This window comes from Delphinapterus leucas, chromosome 10, assembly GCF_059928025.1.
Source record: "Delphinapterus leucas isolate spDelLeu-1000000601 "Yukka" chromosome 10, BTC_Dleu_Yukka2, whole genome shotgun sequence".
NCBI lineage: Eukaryota > Metazoa > Chordata > Mammalia > Artiodactyla > Monodontidae > Delphinapterus > Delphinapterus leucas.
Genome location: NC_143138.1, coordinates 56,665,662 through 56,683,577, shown reverse-complemented (window position 1 = coordinate 56,683,577; position 17,916 = coordinate 56,665,662). Strand labels below are relative to the sequence as shown.

The 17,916-nt window shown below is 44.4% G+C and overlaps 1 protein-coding gene across 1 annotated transcript in view; it reads right to left on the bottom strand.

Annotated features, from left to right (window-relative positions):
- The window catches only part of ITGA9 (integrin subunit alpha 9), a 356,219-nt gene that overhangs the window by 132,133 nt on the left and 206,170 nt on the right, over positions 1 to 17,916 (bottom strand). The window contains exon 18 of the mRNA XM_022553838.3: positions 937 to 1,087. Within this exon, the coding sequence (XP_022409546.1) occupies positions 937 to 1,087 (151 nt within the window). The remainder of the gene's footprint in view (positions 1 to 936; positions 1,088 to 17,916) is intronic.

The window sequence follows — 17,916 nt, the reverse complement described above, 5'->3', positions numbered from 1 at the left end:
CCTGTCCAAACAACTGAGCCTAGCAGGACCTGTGCCTGGACAGAGGCTGCCCACCGCCCGAAGGCACACCAAGCGCTCACCTGTGGGCAGGGCCAAGGTTTCCCTTGGAAAGTGATTCCGGCTCCATTTTTACACAGACATCAAGGCGCTGCAGTTCAAATCTGTGAACACTTTGAAAAGCTGCAAAACTTCCCATCGGAACAGCTGCCCACAGTCAGACAACCACCAGGTAGAAGTCGGTCTATCTGAGTCCACTCATTCCTCCTGCCGCCTACGTTTGAGACCCATTACACTTTCTTCCCCAAAGTGGTTCACTGAGGGGGATTATGGGACCAGAGAGAATCCCAGCTCCTTTTTCCTTTCTGAGTCATGCTATTTAAACGTCAATCATGCAAATAAATTAAATCGCTCTTTAAAACTCACTCAATTCATGGAAATAATTTAATTTCCTCAATTCACTAAAATATCTCAGGACTAAATCAATATGCCAAAGCAGAGGCAGATGTTCATGACCCTCGAATGGAAAACATCAAGGGCACCACTGGTGATAATGTGTATGATAAGCAGTGATCTGTTCTCATTTCTTATCTGGTTTTTCACAACAACTACTGACCTACAGTGGGAATATTCTAGAACATGCGTGTGCCGGAGATGATGACTGTATCATCTCAGAGAAGGGGCCAGACATAAAACTGTGCAGAGAGGGTTTCACAAGAGAGAAGGGATGGGAAACAGTGTGAGATATGGATATGGCTCTGATGCATCGTGGGTATTTACGGTTTCTTTGGCTTTTACCAACAATTCTTTCTAAGTTCAGGAGGAAAAAATTATAATTCCAAGCGATCCTCCACATAAAGGAATAACCTCTGCAGAATCACTGCATATTCCAAGGTATGATGAAAGTCAGCAAATGCACTAGATGTGGGTCCTTCTTACCTTCTGCCACATGTTGATGAAGAAGAGCTCCCGGGAAACGTTGAAGGACACGTTGGCATCATAGGCATCGTCCCCGAGGTTGGAGATGGAGATGTTTAGGGAGATATTCTTCACAGCCCCCATAGCTAGATACGGGGTTCTGTCATCAACACTGCAAGGAAACATGAACAGCAATAAGTGTTCTGAAGCTTTCACTGATATAACATGAGGCTTCAGGGGATAGCTGAGAGTGGGGGCAGAAACTCTACTGGGATCAGAACTACAAGCCCCAGGAAGCCCAGTAACTAGCCATGCGTCCTGGGGCACTCAGTCAGCCCCCATGGGCCTCAGCTTCGTCATCTAAGCACGGGGAGTTCTATGGTCCTGTGTTGCCTAACTCACTAAGCTGTCCTGTGGCTCATGTGAAATCTAGTGCATCCAACTTGGAAAATTATAAGACATTTAATAACCTATACATGGAATTTGGTCATATAGTAATTCATTCAAATATTTCTGAGCACCTACTACATGCCAATCACTACTCTATGTGCTAGAGAAAGCAGTGAACAAAAGAGATTTCTTGCTTTCCTGTAGCTTCAAGGAGACAAAAAACACATACACAAAGAAGCAAACATACAGGTCAGATTGTGATAAGAGCAACGGAGAAAACTTACAAAAGGTAAGAAGGATAGAGGACACCAGATTTGGAGGGAGAGTGGGGTGCAATTTTAAATAGGCTGATCAGGGAAGCTTCACTGATGAGGTGACCTCTCAGTAGAAATTGGAAGAAAGAAAGAGAGCAAGATACCCAGATAACTGAGAACTAGCAAAGGAAAAGTTGTGTCTGGTGTATTCAAGGGCAGCAAGGAGACCCGTGTGGCTGGAGAGGAGTGAGTAAGGGGCAGAGTGGGAGGAAATGGGCTTAGAGGTGAAGGGAGTAGGGGTGGGCAGACCACGCATTGTGGGCCATCCCTAGGCCCATGGTTTGCCTCTGAGACAGGAGCTCCTGCAGGCCTCTGAGCAGGGCATGGTGTGACCTGACTTCAATGTTTAAAGGCTCACTGGATGTGATGTGAACAGTCCGGAGTGAGTGGTTGGGGGGGGGGGGAAGGGGAGAGCTTGGTTTGAAGGTACTTGTAATAATTCAGGTGTAAGAAGATGGCAGCCCAGACCACAATGTAGAAGCTGAGGTCATATTCTGGATGTCTCAATGGTTGTACCAACAGATTTTGCTTATGGATTGGATGAAGGGAAGAGGGGTCACTTATTGAGATGGGAAAGACCATGGGTATAGAAGGTCAGCAGAGAAAATCCAAATGCCTATTGGATTTTTAAGAAGAGATGCTGAGATAGTTGGATGTAAGGGTCTAGAGTGGAAGGAGGGGTCAGGGTTGGAGGTATGCATTTGGGTGGACTAGAAATGATCACTAGGGAATGCCTGTAACTAGAGAAGGGGGTCTCATGTTTAGGAGCTAAAGATGACAAGGAGCCAGCAAAGGAGACTGAAAAAGAGTGGCTAAGGAGATGGGAGGAAAACCAAGAGAGACAGTCTCCAAGCAGCCACATGCTTCAAGAAAGGGGTAATCAGTTTCGTCAAATGTGGTAATCTAACATGAGGAATTAGAACTGGCCACTGGAATTAGCCATCTGGAGGCCATTGGTGATCTTGATAAGAACTGCTGAAGTGCAGTGACAGGGATGATCGGAGTTGGTCTGAGAGAGGTAGGAGGAGAAGAAATGGAAACAATAAGCACAGCTGACTCTTTGGAGGAATTTTTCTATAAAGGAAAGCAGAGAAATAGGATTGACAGCTGGTGGGGGAAGTGGGCTCAAGGGAATTGTTTTTTTCTTTTCAGATGGGAATTATCATGGCATATTTACATGATCACAGGAAGGATCTACTAGACCGGGGACAATTAATAAAGACATGACAGGGCACAGCTGCTGGATGGCCTGGTGAACAAACGGAGGGGCAGGCCTCAGCTGGTACGAAGTGAGAAAGTGGAGCGCATGGCCCAGATGCATCAGTAGAAGGGTGGCAGGAACAAATGAAAGTTCCCCTGTGATTGCTTCCACTTTGCAGTGAAATAGAAGCAGCGTCAAAGACTGGGAAGGGAGAGGGGGAGAGGGGAATATTTGAAGGGTGAGGACATGGAGGGAAATGGCAGCCCAGGAGAGCGGGGGAGTGAAAGGACCATCAACGGGATGAGGATGATGGTGGTGAGGATGATGACAAGGGTGAAGATGCACGTGAGGCTGATGATTATTAGATAATGTGAGTTTTGGACAAAATAAATTCACACTGGAGGCCGATCTTTGACTGGCCAGCCAGTTAGTGGCAGATGTCATCAAGCATATGAGGGTTTGAGTAACGGACAGTTGTTACTTTTGGCCACTCAGCATCCTGACACGTTATTGTTTGGGGGGAATCTCGAGAGAGGTGGAAGAACTATCAGCAGAAAAGGGGCAGACCCTCCCTCTGCCCTTCTCTTGTTCAAGTGTGGGCACTTAACCAAGTGCAGTCACGTGATCTAAGGGTGGTCAAGTGGCCTCAGTGTGGGGGGTGGATGCTGCCAACTGGGGCCACGAATTTTGAGGGCTGCCCAATGACACCAGGGCCGTCTGAGATCATCTGAGGTGGTTGCAGAGGAGTTGAGAGCCCAGGGTTGGCATCCTGGGCTAAGCCTTGCCTCTCCCTCCTGCCTAGGCTCTGAACCAACCCATATCCTTCCAATAAATTCCTTTTCCACTTAAATTAACAAGCACATGTTTATTGTTGTTTGCAACCATTAATACAGCATGAAAGAGAAGAGAACTCTCCAAAATCTCAGTAGGCTATAAAACTTTGAAATATGCATTTTTGTGGGGGAGGGGATCATCATTACCCATCCATGAAGAGAGGACCTCACTTTCCTGCATGCCTGGCACGTCAACAAGAATAACGTGCAATGAGAGATCTGATGGCCTTGGTTTTGGAAGCAAGAGCTCTGAGGATCCAAACAAGATGTGAAAAATTAACTTGGAGAAAAGTTTCAAATTCTTGAATGGCCTCCAGTAAATGAAGACCCTGACCTCAACCTATTGTGGCAATTATTTATTATTGTTGGCCATTTTCATTTTAAACAATTGATGGGTTATTTCTGTCCTCCTGTTTGCTTTTTTAAGATTAAAGAAGTAATTCTCAGGCCTTGAAGAGTTATGAGAGAGCATTAGCCTTGCGTTATCTCAAGAAGGAATTGCCTAAGCACCCACAAGTAGCCTCAGAAAGTATCCATAGTTTCCAAATGAAATATTAAGAAGAGAGACAAGACAGAAAAGCCCAGGACCATGGGGCAGGGGCTGCCTGCTCACTCCAGTTTTGTCATTCATGTGATCAGCCTCCTTCCCTTGTGTGTAAACAGCAAGGGATCAGGCCAGGGATGTCTAATCTTCTGTCAGCCCCTAAAGCCTCTGTCACTTAATCAGGCAGCAAGGTCATTCCCAGGTTTTCAAAGTCAAGTAAGGCAAACATGGCTCTATGATTAAGGGAAGCCAGGGACCTTCCAGGGCTGAAAGCAAACTCAGACGTTTTAACAAAAGAAGCCTCAAAGCTGTTTTCACTCTTTCTTCACATCTGAAAAGTCCACGTACAAAACGGTAGATCTCTGCTTCCAAAGCTATTCTTAGAAATGAAATGCAATGTAGTTTGCCTGGTGCTGGGTACTTTCAAACAAGTTGTCCTGAAACCTTCAACAGCATGACAGCATGAAAAGTTCCTGATGTCAGCTGTATTTTTACAGATGAGGAAATCGAGATGCAGGGAGATAAGGTAGTCAAGTTGCTGAGCTTAGAACTCAGTGCCTCCTGTGCCTTCAAAGCCCGTCCCTCTCCATCGTTGCCTGCGTTCTCCAGCCCCTCGCCTGTCACACCCTTAGGATGCCCTTTCTGGTCTCCCGTCTGGGTGAAATAAATCTCCCTATTATGAGCTTCTTCAGCCCCAGGGCTCCACCAGCCCTTCATGGCATTTCCCAAGGTTGTCATGACATATTTATTTGTGTGGCTGTTTGATTAAGGATGATCTCTCTCCCCACTAGGATCTAGGCACCAGGGGGCAGGGACTTCTGTCTGGTTTTGCTCATCATTGAACCCTCAGGGATAGAATGGTGCCTGGCACACAGTAGGTGCTCAACAAACCCTTGCTGAATGAATGAATGGCATGCATGACCTCCCCACAACAGATCATGAGTTCAATCTTTACATTTACAGGTGAAGATGCCGAGCCCTCCACAGGGGAGTCCGCTCTGATCAAGGTCACCAGGCCATGGAGGTGCTATGCTGGAGCTGGTGCCAAACTTCCTTCATCATGAAGGCTGTCTGAGCTACAACTCTTATATAATCTCCAGCTCAGCCAGGAAGGGCTTTGGCAAGAAATGTCATTTAATGACATCTGAAAAAAACAGGATTCCGTGAAGACCAACCTCTCGGACGGGACTGCTAAAAGAGTAAAACAACGAGGCACAGTGTTTTTGTGCTAAACATTCCACGGGTGCTTTCTGATTTATTGAAGAACAATCTTTCTAATTTTCAAGGCATTTTAGTCTCTGAGAAATTTTCCCATTAATTCTAATTTGATTCTGCAGTCTTTTAAGTGGGTCAGATTTCTATGTACACCAATGACTCTGGTGTACTTTTATATGAAAGGCATGATTACTCACTAGCATAAGGTACAAACTGTACAGTTTCTATAAAGTTTATCTTACAGCACACATACAGCCTGCTGGAAACATCTTGCTCATGTTTTATCAAAAATAATAAATATAACTGTTCTAATACATCTTACAGCAGCTGTTTGTGAACATGTTGGGTTTATATTGAAGTTTAGTGCCAATTCATTCAATACTCCAAATGTCAGATGCTGCTACGGGCATCTTAGTGGTCGTGTGGTACCTGAGGATCACTGTAGAAACTGTACTTTGACCTCACTCATTACTGTACATTAAAAACACATACCATTCAAAGTTCCTTATTGGGTAAATGCAATACATTTCCATACCAAATCATCCTATGCTGAACCATTAAAGGTCACTAAAGCAAATTCTTCCTTTTCTACCATCACAGAAACAGTTTTATGCAGATAATTCTTTGGTAAAGATACTAAGGAAAGAAACTAAAGCAGCTAAATTGGTGTTTAATAATTTTCTATTAGATCATTTTAGACCTTCCTTAAGTCTTAAAGATATAAACAATGACCTTATTTAAATAACTTGTGGTTATAATCTATCTTTTATAGAATATAATACTTTTATTTTCTTTTGCTGCTAGTTTAAATTTAGCCTGAGTAAAGGATGCTAAGACAGGGGTTAAGTCAAGCACATTCTAGTCAACTGTATTTGAGTTCACAAAACTTCCTGTTATACTGTCATTAAGACTGACATTATATTTATGAACCACAACTATATTTGATAATGACAACTAGGGTAATACTACAGGGCAGCCAAATCCACCTACTCTTTCCTTTCCTGCCTTCCTCCTTCCATCCTCCCTCCCTTCCTCTTTCTAATCATTTATCCATCCATCACTTTTTAAAACTACCTTCTCAATTTAGGCACCAAGGATACAGGTTCCAGCCTTCAAGGAATTCACTCACAGTCTAGTGGAGGAAACAAACATGTGCGACATAAGTTAATGTCAATATGTGCTACCTGCCGACCCTTAGGGATAAGCAAACATCCTTATGAGACCCTTACGAAACCCTGTATGTGATGAGAGGACAAAGAAGGGATTCTGCAGGGACAGTGGGGTTAGGGGAAGGCCATCGGGGATATTACACAAAGTATTATCAAGGAAGTGAACCATGAATCCTACAATTAATGGAATGATAGCCCTGTCAACAAAAATTTGGCTAAGACCGATTGTCCACACCCACACCCACACACACTGGTTTCTCCATTCACGGAAATCATATTAAAAAGGACACTGTGAAGCAGAACATGTTCTCCCATAGGAGAAATGTCAAAATCGGGGGCCACATTCCTGAGTAAGGATTCAGCATCCAACAAATCACAGATATCCTCAACAATGTGCCATAAAAGCAGTGACATAAATTATAGCCACTGTAATTTAAAATCATAAACAATTCCTAGTCTTAAAAATGAGCAGACATCATAAAATCAGAAATGGAACTTGACAGCTGGATGGGGACTCACTTGAGTCATCATTTTGCAGATAAAGGCCAGAATTAACCACTTCCCTGAGGCCACACAGAAGATAGTGGCAGAGCCAGGCAGCCCTCCTAACTCCTGGGCCAGCGATTCCCCCTGTGTGCCATTGCTCCTAAAGTACATAAAAATACAACTAAACGGTATAAAAGTTACATAACACTTATTCGGGTATAGGATGAGAAATGAAATCGTAGTTGCCTTCTTACCATTTAGAATATTTAGAATACTGGGTGGTGTCATCTCTTTACAAAAGCTATTGTGAGTGCTTATTTTTCCTCTTGACAATTTTCCTTGAAGTTGGTGGAGGCATTCAGGATGACTCCAGATGCCTTCAGCAGCTATGCTGGACAATCTCCCTCTTGGCACTTCGTTGACAGCTATCATAGCTTTTCAACTTTTAGTGCTTAAAATTACAAACATGAAAAAACCCACATAAAACCACAGTTGTTCATCGGATGTCTTCCTATGAGGAATATGAGCACAAGGTACCAAATAAATTATTATGTGAAGGAGATGCACCATGAAGCTGATAAGACAAGTCATGACAAAAGAACAGGTGCAGTATAAGAGGCAAGGGAAATCCAGAGCAAAGAAATCACTGTAGACTGACGTTGCTGTAAGAAGTTCCCTGAGAGATGTAGAAAATGAGCAAATTTTAAAGGATGAGGAGCAAATGGGGGGACAGACAAATAGGAAGGACATTCCAGGCAGAGAAAAAAGTAAACAAAAGATAAAGGGATGGAAGTGACTCAGAAATAACATGGAAAGAGGCAGGAAAAGGACATTCTTAGCAATAAGATGAGTAGGAGGACAATACTGATAGAATGTGTAGGCTGTGTCCAGATTCCCATGGACCTTGAATGTCAGAGTGCTGAGTTTATCCTCTAGGCCAGTAAACTTAACAGTTATCTTGAGTCACCAATGCCAGGTGTGTTGCAAATAATTTGTTAATAAATAATAAGGCACCAAAGTGAAGGTATTGCAAAACGTAGTAGGCTATGTATGGGTGGTTCTGCTCCTGTCCCTGGGCGTCTTATCTCTACAGCCTCCAAGGCTGCAATTCCATCTGCCAGCATCCCCATCTTTTGCCGGAGGACCTTTTGCTACAGGCCAGCTAAATGCCTAAGAATTAAGCCCCTGCCCTGACATTCCCTGTAGCAGCCCTCAAACAATGACTGATGAGAACTGGTGTATAATTACCCCAGCTCTCTCATCTACTAAGTGAGACAACATAGTATGTTCTAGACCTGTGCTGTCAGATATGGTAGCCACTGGTCACATGTGCCTTTTGAGCACTGGAAATGCGGCAGGTCTGAATTAGTGTAAAACACACACCAGATTTCGAGGACTTAGTGCAATAAAACAAAAAAGGATTTAAAAATCTCAATCAGGGCTTCCCTGGTGGCGCAGTGGTTGAGAGTCCGCCTGCCGATGCAGGGGACACGGGTTCGTGCCCTGGTCCGGGAAGATCCCACATGCTGCGGAGGGGCTAGGCCCGTGAGCCATGGCCGCTGAGCCTGTGCGTCCGGAGCCTGTGCTCTGCAACGGGAGAGGCCACAACAGTGAGAGGCCCGCGTACCGCAAAAAAAAAAAAAAAAATCTCAATCATTGCTTTAGTATTAATTACATGTTTAAATGATTTTTGATACACTAAATAAAATCTGTCGCACCAGTTCCACTTTATTTTTCAATGTGGCTACCAGAAAGTTTAAAAAGTTTAAAGCCTATTGGTCAGCACTGTTCTAGATTCTCAGCAAATGCTATGTATTGTACTTCTAACATATAATATGGTTGTCTGTAATTAAGTTTCAATGGCACAGATTTGCTCATGTTACTTGCAAAATAGAGGTCTAGGGAAAATAAACTGGGGTAAAAATAAAATTGAGTATTTAAAGACATAAAATTGATAATATTTAGCTCCTGAAACTCACCTGCTTATAAAATGCTGCAATGAATATTGTAAAATTTTTTAAAAAAGGTGTCCCACATATGTACTTTTCTGCCCCAGAAGATAATTTTGACTTTTACCAAAATGTGATGCCCCAAGTTGTACACTGGGCAGGGGAACCTCATTGGTTACATGTGATGTGGTGCAAAAAGGAGGTAAACCACACAGATCTAGGCCATAAGGAATGTCCTGAGTTGTCGCATCTGTGCAATGAAGGAAGAATTTATGTGCCAACTCCAGTCACTGGTTGAGGGATGATGTGGGAAAGGGAGAGCATCTATTCCCAGCACCTATGGCCTGCTACCTGGACTGCTACCCGGTGGGTAGAGTAGGCAGAGAGATGCAGTTCTGGGAGCCGGACGCCAGGCCAGCACATAAGGGTAAAGGGATTTGACAGCGTTGACAGTGCCTGTGGTGGGGCCCTATGCCAGCTTTATGACCTGGTGAATAAGGCCTGTTTCTGGCAGGTCAGATCAGCTAATCCTGTTATCTCTGACCATCTGAAAGGGGCTCCAGGCCTTCAAGAAACCCCACTCCACCCCTTGTGATCCACATCCTGTTCACTTTCCTTCTCATGCCACCATCATAAGGATCCACCTCAGGTGCCATAGTCTCCGTTTCTTCCCATGGTTCCAGGAAACATAGGTATGGGTGACTGAACACACCCCTAACCCAGGGCTGACCGCCAGTGGGTTGCACCAGGGGCACTGTTCTGGTTGTCTATGCCTGGCGACTGCTTCTAAAAGGTAGGTATGCCTGCTGCGCAGGTTGTTAACTATTTTTAATATTGTCCCTGCCCTAAACCAGTGCACCTTAAGGTAAGTCACATAGCACACCACCCTTGCTGAATCTGAGGAGTATATATTTCTGAGCTTCCCCAGTGCAATTCACTTTGGGGAGAATGACTAGGGACCAATTAGAGAAGACACAAATGGCAGCAAGCACAAATTTCTGAACCCATTTTTGCAGGGCAGGCACTCTATAAGGGGCTGTCCTTGGCTTCGCAACCCAGGAAGGCAGCTGTCAATACCTCCAAGGCGCAAGTGTTGACACCACTTTGTCCTAGAATGTCATTACGGTGATTGGTCTTCAGCCTCTGTTCACCTCTACAGGATGAGAGTTTTTACAGTCAAGCCTACTGCTGCATCTGAGAGTTGCTTCAAAGCCCCTGAGATTCTTCATTACAGAAGCACTTGCATTCAAAGAGCCAGACTGGAGGCCTCGCCTCTGTGACACAGGCAACTCCTTAGCAATCTATACAAAACTGTATAAACCCATTCTCAAAATCCCAACATTTTTATGTCTCCAAAGGAAAAAGCTGCCAACATCAGCCTTTAGAGGTAAGAAGCCACTGGGAATGCCTTCACCATATTCTGTACACATAGAATATTATGAAGGCTAAGCCATGTCCTGGGGAGTAAATGATAAAAACATCTCCGAGTCAGACGTGGAGTGATACACACAGTTTTATAAGATCAAAGTTTAGAGACTCATGGTCTTTTAAAGCTGAAAAGGACTTCAGAATTGATTATAGAGCAATCTCCTCCCTATTTTGCAATGACATTGAGTACCAAGTGATATAAGTGACTTAGGAACTTATTGGGTAATTAGTGGTAGTACCAGTTTACCTAATGGAGGTGCCAGGATTCAAACACACTGTATCAGTCAGGGTGCAGCTAGCAAAACAGAGTCCATGCCAGGTAGTTCACTGGAAGAGGTTAAAACGGGGAACTAGGAACAAAGGTGCCAGAAGAGCCAAAAGAGAAAACAAGGGGAGATGAGGAAAACCAGAGATTAGAAGTAACTATTATCCATGAAGCTGGAGGGACTGAGGGAGGAGGTTGTGACCAGAGCTGGGACTGCCAAGAAGAGGCTGAGACCACAGAGGGGATGTAGCTATTACCAGAGATGCTGCATGAAGTGGGTGGGGTTGGGAGAAATACCTTGACTCTTCTCCTTCTCCCTCCCTTCAGCCTCTCAACGGTGCTCTCATTGGCCAAACTTAACAGGAAGTCTGTTGGCAAAGGAGCCTGGGAAATGTAGTTTTTCAGAGTCAGGCTCCTATGAACAGAGCAAAGAAAGGTGGGGAACAGATAAATGCACTATGTTTTTAGATTCTTAGTCCCTTACTCTCAGCTTGCAATAAGTTAGGGAAGCTATCCTTTCCCCAATTTTCATGTGATGGAACTCTGGACAAGGAAACCTTGAGTTCCAGCAAGGGACTACAAAGGATTCAGTCCCCACGGAATGTTCCAGTGTAAGCTCCAAAGTTCCTCCTTCCTACAGGGATGGGAATTGTTTTTGTATTGCTGGCTCATTTTAGTTAGTTTTACTTTGTTAGTTAGTTACTTAGTTTAATAGTTTTACTGCCCATTCCTATAGAACTCACTGAAACATCAAAGTATATAGAATCCAAATACCAATTTTCACTGTCATGAAAAGTCATTAAAGTTTCCTGATTTTGAAGGTTCTAGCTATTGTGGCAAACATTTAGGAATTTATTTTATTAACTAAGACCACCAAAAAAGATATCACTTTTTTTTTTTTTGGTAAAAACATTTTTTTTTGGTCAAAAGAATCACCAAGAAATGCCCAAAAAAGATGTTGTACCTAAAATGTACACTTTTGAATAGATTTAAGAAATCAAATCTAATCTTGTTTTATATTTTAATATACTCTAGAATGGTAGGAGCTGTTACTTTTGCCCAACTATTCATCTTGTCCTGTGGTTATCGTACAGCTGGCCCCACAAAAGCCCAGGCCAGGGGAAACTTCCTGTGGTTTACAGCCTCACCCCACAATCATCTGATCTAACCCATTTGATGATCCTCATACCGACCAGCTCAGGATCCCCTTATTTTATAACCTGCAAACTATTCTGCATTGTTCAAAACTCAGTGCCACGTCAGGGACCCACCTGCTTCTCAGGTGTGCCCAACGCACATAGCTCTGTCACCACTCAGCTTCTCCTCCTGACTTTGGTTTCCCTGGATACACACCCCAGTCACCTGGCTGGGCTGCAGCTGAATCCCTGGGTCACTTACACAGGTTGTCCCAGACCCCCACCACCATCTATCTGGGCATTTGTCTACTTTCAAATACACTTAAAAAAAATCTAAACAGCAACAATCTACATTAATTAATTTCTGCTTTTGTTTTAAATCTATAATTTTAAGGAGCTTTAGTATTCATATTGTTTATATCCTCAAAAACTGCATAAACCAATAATACTCTGTTAAACAGAATATGCTATCTGTACGGGTGTAGGTTTCAACCTTCTCCAACAGTGGGCTATTATACATAGAGTTTGAGATGTGCTTCACATCTTGCCATGCTTTATAAATCCCTTCTAATCATGCAAAACAGACCCACATGGCTGTTAACTCCAGACAGAGATCACGGGGCACCTCTGTAAGGCATGTCAACTAAAGTTTACAGAGGGTCAGGGAAATGATTCCTGGGAGTGAATTTCTGCTTTGAAAACCACTTATGTGAAATCAGAAATACCTCTATCTCCCTCATATGTACCCCCTTTGGATGGTTTTATGCTCATAAAGTAAGAGAAAAGTATTTACTAAGGTGATCTGAACTAAAATAGTGGTTTCCTTAGCAACATTCAGATCGTTCATGTAAATATGTGTTACTTAAAAAAAAAAAAACATGTCTATATATCCTCACTGATTTTGCTAGCATCAATGTTGCCCCAGCTCTGGCTCATTTAATAACTCATTTAGTTATAGAATCAGTATTTGCTTCAAAGGCTACCTTCTTTCTAACAAGGCAGACATGAGAAGCCCGAGGGCCCTCCCTGCCCCTCCAAGAAGCTTAGGTTCCCTCCTCCTGCCCCATCTGCTTAACTGTGAAAAGAACTGCTGGTTTCCAGCGAACAGAGGAATTCAAATCCTCATCAGCCTCGACGTGAGGAGTAGTTTCCGGAATCACTAAATCTTACAACATCTGGAACAAATCAGGTTCACCAACTATAACAACTGGATTAAAGACAAAGAGTACTTTGGGGGGCAGAGGAATTCCCCAAATTTGCGGGCTGCCCAGAGGTCTGATGTCATGACGGGGATGGTGTGCAGCAATGGATGACCTGACCAGCAGCGGCCCAGTGTCACCCTGCACCACACACACCGCCCGTTAAACTCAGCCACCATGCATTTAAAATGCAAGAAGTGAACCTGCACTTCATGATGCTGGCAGGCCAGACAACTCAAGAGAGCCCAAGTCGGCAGGGCCACCGTGGTCCCTCCACAAATAACTCTGTCATGGCCATCATTTTTCCCTGTTTCTAGCTCAAGAACCAAATGGGGGATGTAAATGGTCACAGACAATGAAGTGTATTGAAATTACAAGCCTCCCTGATTTGGAAACTTCTTCCTGTGAGGTGAGCAGTCATAGGGGCCAGAGGAAAGTGGCTCTTCCCACCTGGGTCCCCAAAGGTAGAAACAAGAATAGACACTCCAGATGCAGCACTTCAAACAACCACACATGTGCCCATTTGTGCACAAAGTGGCTACCACATTCACCACGATGCCCAGTTTCTCTGCTTTGGGCCTGAAGCGTTGGTTTTCTTGAGCTCATCAAAGCTGTGATAGACAGTTACCCGTGTCTTTAACAAACCCAAACAAGGAATGAATGTTTTACTTCATCACCAGTGTATCATAGATGCTGGGAGCTACAGGGTCCGGGAAATACTTTCTCCAGCGGCTTCTAGGTTTGACCCCACGTTAAAAAAAGAGAAAAATGTATAATAATATGACACAGGCCTTATAATAAAGTCTCAGTTCTGGATATTATAATAAAAATCTTTTGTCTATTCCGGTAAGCAGAGCAAAAGGTTTGTTTCTCCAACATGTATCTTTTCCCCAAATCAGGGAAAACTTCTAGAGCAGGGGTTTTTAACCTGTTTTTGTCACCAGATACTCTTGGAAGTCTAGTGAAGTGAATGGACCCCTTTTCAAAATGTTTTTAAATGCATAAAATGAAAAATAGAGTTATAAAAAAACCAGCTATACAGTGATAATTATGTTTAAAAATATGTGGTTTATGAATATGGGTTTTTAAAATAACACTGAATAATAAGGTTTGGCGGTAGATCACATAGCTACCATAACTTTGAAGTAGAGATGAATGTGAATGATATTTTGAAATATGTGCAACATTGTAACTTGATGTGAAAATATCAGTGATTTCTATGTGTGACAGTCACAGGTCCTGCTAATGTTACTCTGTTTTGTCGTCTACATTGACAATTGACTATGATGCTAAATTTTACTTTGAAGTTAGTGAAAATAAAGCTGTGATTGTTTTCCTATCTAAATTCACAGACCCCATGAATTCAAAGTGCAGACCACCAAGAGGATATGAACCCATATCCTCAGGTTAGGAACCTGTGTCCTATGGCAAGTGAGAGGGAGGGACTAACTCAGTGCTGATGAGTCACCAATGATGATGAGAGGCCAGGTGAAGGGAGGGATGGACAGCATGCTTAGCCTCCGACATCAGGAGGAAAAGGAAGACGTGCATTTCTGAAAGGTGTAGAATAAGAGATTTGTAACTGCTGTTGGTTTCCTTCATCTCAATCCTACTCTTCCAGGTGTAACCATGATCCATCTTTAAAATCGACGAACCTGGGGAAGCTGGACAGAGAGGTGCGTAAATGAGAATTTTCTCCTTCTTGGCTCAGGAGGTTAAATGAATCGTGTTCTTCCACACAAAGAACAATTTTCTTCCAGAAAAAAAATATGAAAACTTGGGATTTCCCTGGTGGTGCAGTGGTGAAGAATCTGCCTGCCAATGCAGGGGACGCGGGTTCGATCCCTGTCTGGGAAGATCCCACATGCCGTGGAGCAACTAAGCTCCTGTGCCACAACTACTGAGCCTGTGCTCTAGAGCCTGTGAGCCACAACTACTGAGCGCGTGTGCCACAACTACTGAAGCCCACATGCCTAGAGCCCATGCTCAACAAGAGAAGCCACCGCAATGAGAAGCCTGCACACTGCAACAAGAAGAGTAGCCCCCGCTCGCCCCAACTAGAGAAAGCCCACGTGCAGCAACGAAGATCCAACGCGGCCATAAATAAATAAATTTTAAAATATATGAAAACTTTAAAAATGTGTCTTTTTTTTCCCTTGAAGAAACACAATTGTGGACTGAAACAATGGCATTCACCTCCTGTTCAAATCTCATTATCACAGTAAACATTCTCAAAAAAGAGCCATCGCTCCTGGCCAGGAAGGCTGCTCACTTCACCTGAGCAGCACGTGACTTTTATGCCCTGAGGACTGTATCTGCCCTGGCTCCCACAGGGAGGACATTTTGCAATGAAAGCTGTATCTCACAGGGGGCCCCTCTCCTTTTATCCCTGCGTCTGGATAGTCCTCTTTAAAAACAAAGTCCTGGGGAAGAAGCAACCAGAAGTATTCCTAAAAGACACAAAGTTCCACTCACCCCCTGAAGGGACCTCCTAACTCATCACTCCACAGTCCTGGTTTTTAAAAATCCAAAAACCCTCCAATTCCAAGAGGGCAGATAAAAGCCCACTGGCAACTGTTTTCCCCCACTCATATCTGATAAATACATTGAATTTGGTTTCCTTTTGAAACTCACGGTTCTGAAAAAGATTCAGACTTCCTGGCCAGGAGATCTGAGAAGGAACAGATTGTGAGGTGTGAGCTCTCCAGCATCTCAGGTGAGGTTCCCTGGCAGCAAGGAAGGATTCAGGTGGTTGTGAGGGATGCCACGGGAAGCAGGACTGGAGTGGGGAAGAGTCTATGCAAGTAAGACCAAGGTGGTCTTGGGTACAGTCTAGCCTTGGCCTGATTCACAGGGGGCTCTGGAGCACAAAACACAGCATAGAGTTACTGGCACTTGAGGCAAGAGGCTGGCTTTTTGTACCTTAAATCAGCAGTCATTGGAGAGGGCTGCCCAAGATGGGTGTAACCTCTCAGGCAAGGCGACTTCCATGAGGCAAGGGCCCTTCTCCAGATAAGAGGAAGGGCAGCTGTGAGCCTTGGCAGGGGACACTTAATGGCAGCTGGGAACGGGGCACCTGTACCATAAAATGATCTGGGCGTGGTACCAACAGCCTCCACCCAGCCTCATCATTTTTGGATCAAGATCACCTGGAATGGAGTCAGGGAGGAAGGCTCATAAAATCTAGAAGTTCTTTACCTAGTACCTTCCCTCTCATGGCAATTGCAACGAGGTGATTTATGGGCAGCTTATGTTCTACCTAAGCCTGTCACCTTGGCCTGTCACCATGGAGGAGGGGCAGTGACCTCTGGGGAGAAAGCCAAAGTGGTCTTTGGTTTTCCACCTACCAAGAGAAGCAGGGCCACTTTCTGATTTGCCTGAGGTTATATCAGGTGGCTGTAAACAAATTTGGGAGAGATGCTAATAAGAGGGCATGTCCAAGAAAAATATGTTTGGGGGAAGATTTACTTCAGAAAACAAAACAACTGTGCATCTTTGGAATTTGGCTTTTCTTCCAGTAACTAAGTCTGCCCCAGGATGGGTGCGTCTAGCATTTGTGGCAAGAGACCAACGCCACAGTCACACAGAATAAACTGCAAAAATCTGAGCAAAAAAACCAAACCAAAACAAAAAAACCCCAACAGCATGTGGCTCCCTGTTTGCTCTTGATCTGAGAGAAGTGAAGGATCCATTTGCTACATTCTTTTGGTAAATCCTTTTCTTAGGTTGAATGTCCAGTGAGAAGGAAAACGATAGCCATATCATTTTGGCCCTGCTGGAAAGATGCTTACGCATAAAACCTCTGATGGTTGGATCTATTTAGAAGCCAAGGAAAATATTAGCAAATACTATTTTCTTAGGTACACCTGTGAGGTAGATCCAGCCTTCCTGGGTGGCTGGGGAGGGAGCTGTGAGCATGGTCCCAGCCTCTTCTATGGTTGCCATGGTTACCCCTCAGCTCTGTCTTCAAGGCTCCTCTACAGATTCCCCATCCTCTTACCATCCAGATGAAAAATCTTGGTTAGTGTCTGCTCAGCAGGGGGAGGGCTGTCCCTGATACCCAATATTCATTGGGATGGATCTCTGCTGCTTATGTGTGGTAGGGCCTCACACCAAGGCTGGTCTACCCTTTAGAAAACTACAAATCAGATCCTCCTGGAGATAGGAAGGTATTCCCCAAAGTCATTCCAACTAGTTAGCAGCGCGTCAGAGTGGGAGCAAGAAACAGGCTATTTAAAGACAGAGGCCACAGGTCTAACGGCTAGAACACTGGACTTGGCCTCAGGAACCTCCCAGCAGGTTTTCTTTCCTGCCACTGCTACTGAGCTTTCTTTCTGACCTAGAAAAGTGACTCAAATCCCTGCCTATCAGCTTCTTGTTCTGCATCTGAAATGCTACGCTATCCATGAGAACCACCAACCATGAAGAAGCTTCGAGCTGGGCTTCTTTCCACCCCGCCTGAGTTACTGTGTAGGACAGTGGAGTCGCTGTCTGTGCTCCTCCTGGGGCTGGGCTGGAGCCAGGGTTGCAAAGCAGCACAGCTGCTTGGCCCAGCTCCACCCAGGTCCCTCCTGGGATGATGGAGCAGGCAGAGGCCCGATCCTCTCTGCCTGAGATGTGCCGTGGACACTTCCCTCACCTGCCATTGCTGCTATCCTCAGGAAAACAGGAACAAAGCTCCCAGCCCTGTACCTGGCTCATGGGTTTTCACTACAGCCAAATGCCCTTCAGCAGGTGGGTGATACACAGTGCTGCTCGGGAGAGAAGGGGAAACAGAGTAAGTTGCAGAAACATGCAAGAGGAAATCAAGTTACCACAGTAATGGAGAATGTTAGGGGTTTGGAAATGCGGAAAGAAAGCATTCCCCACAAG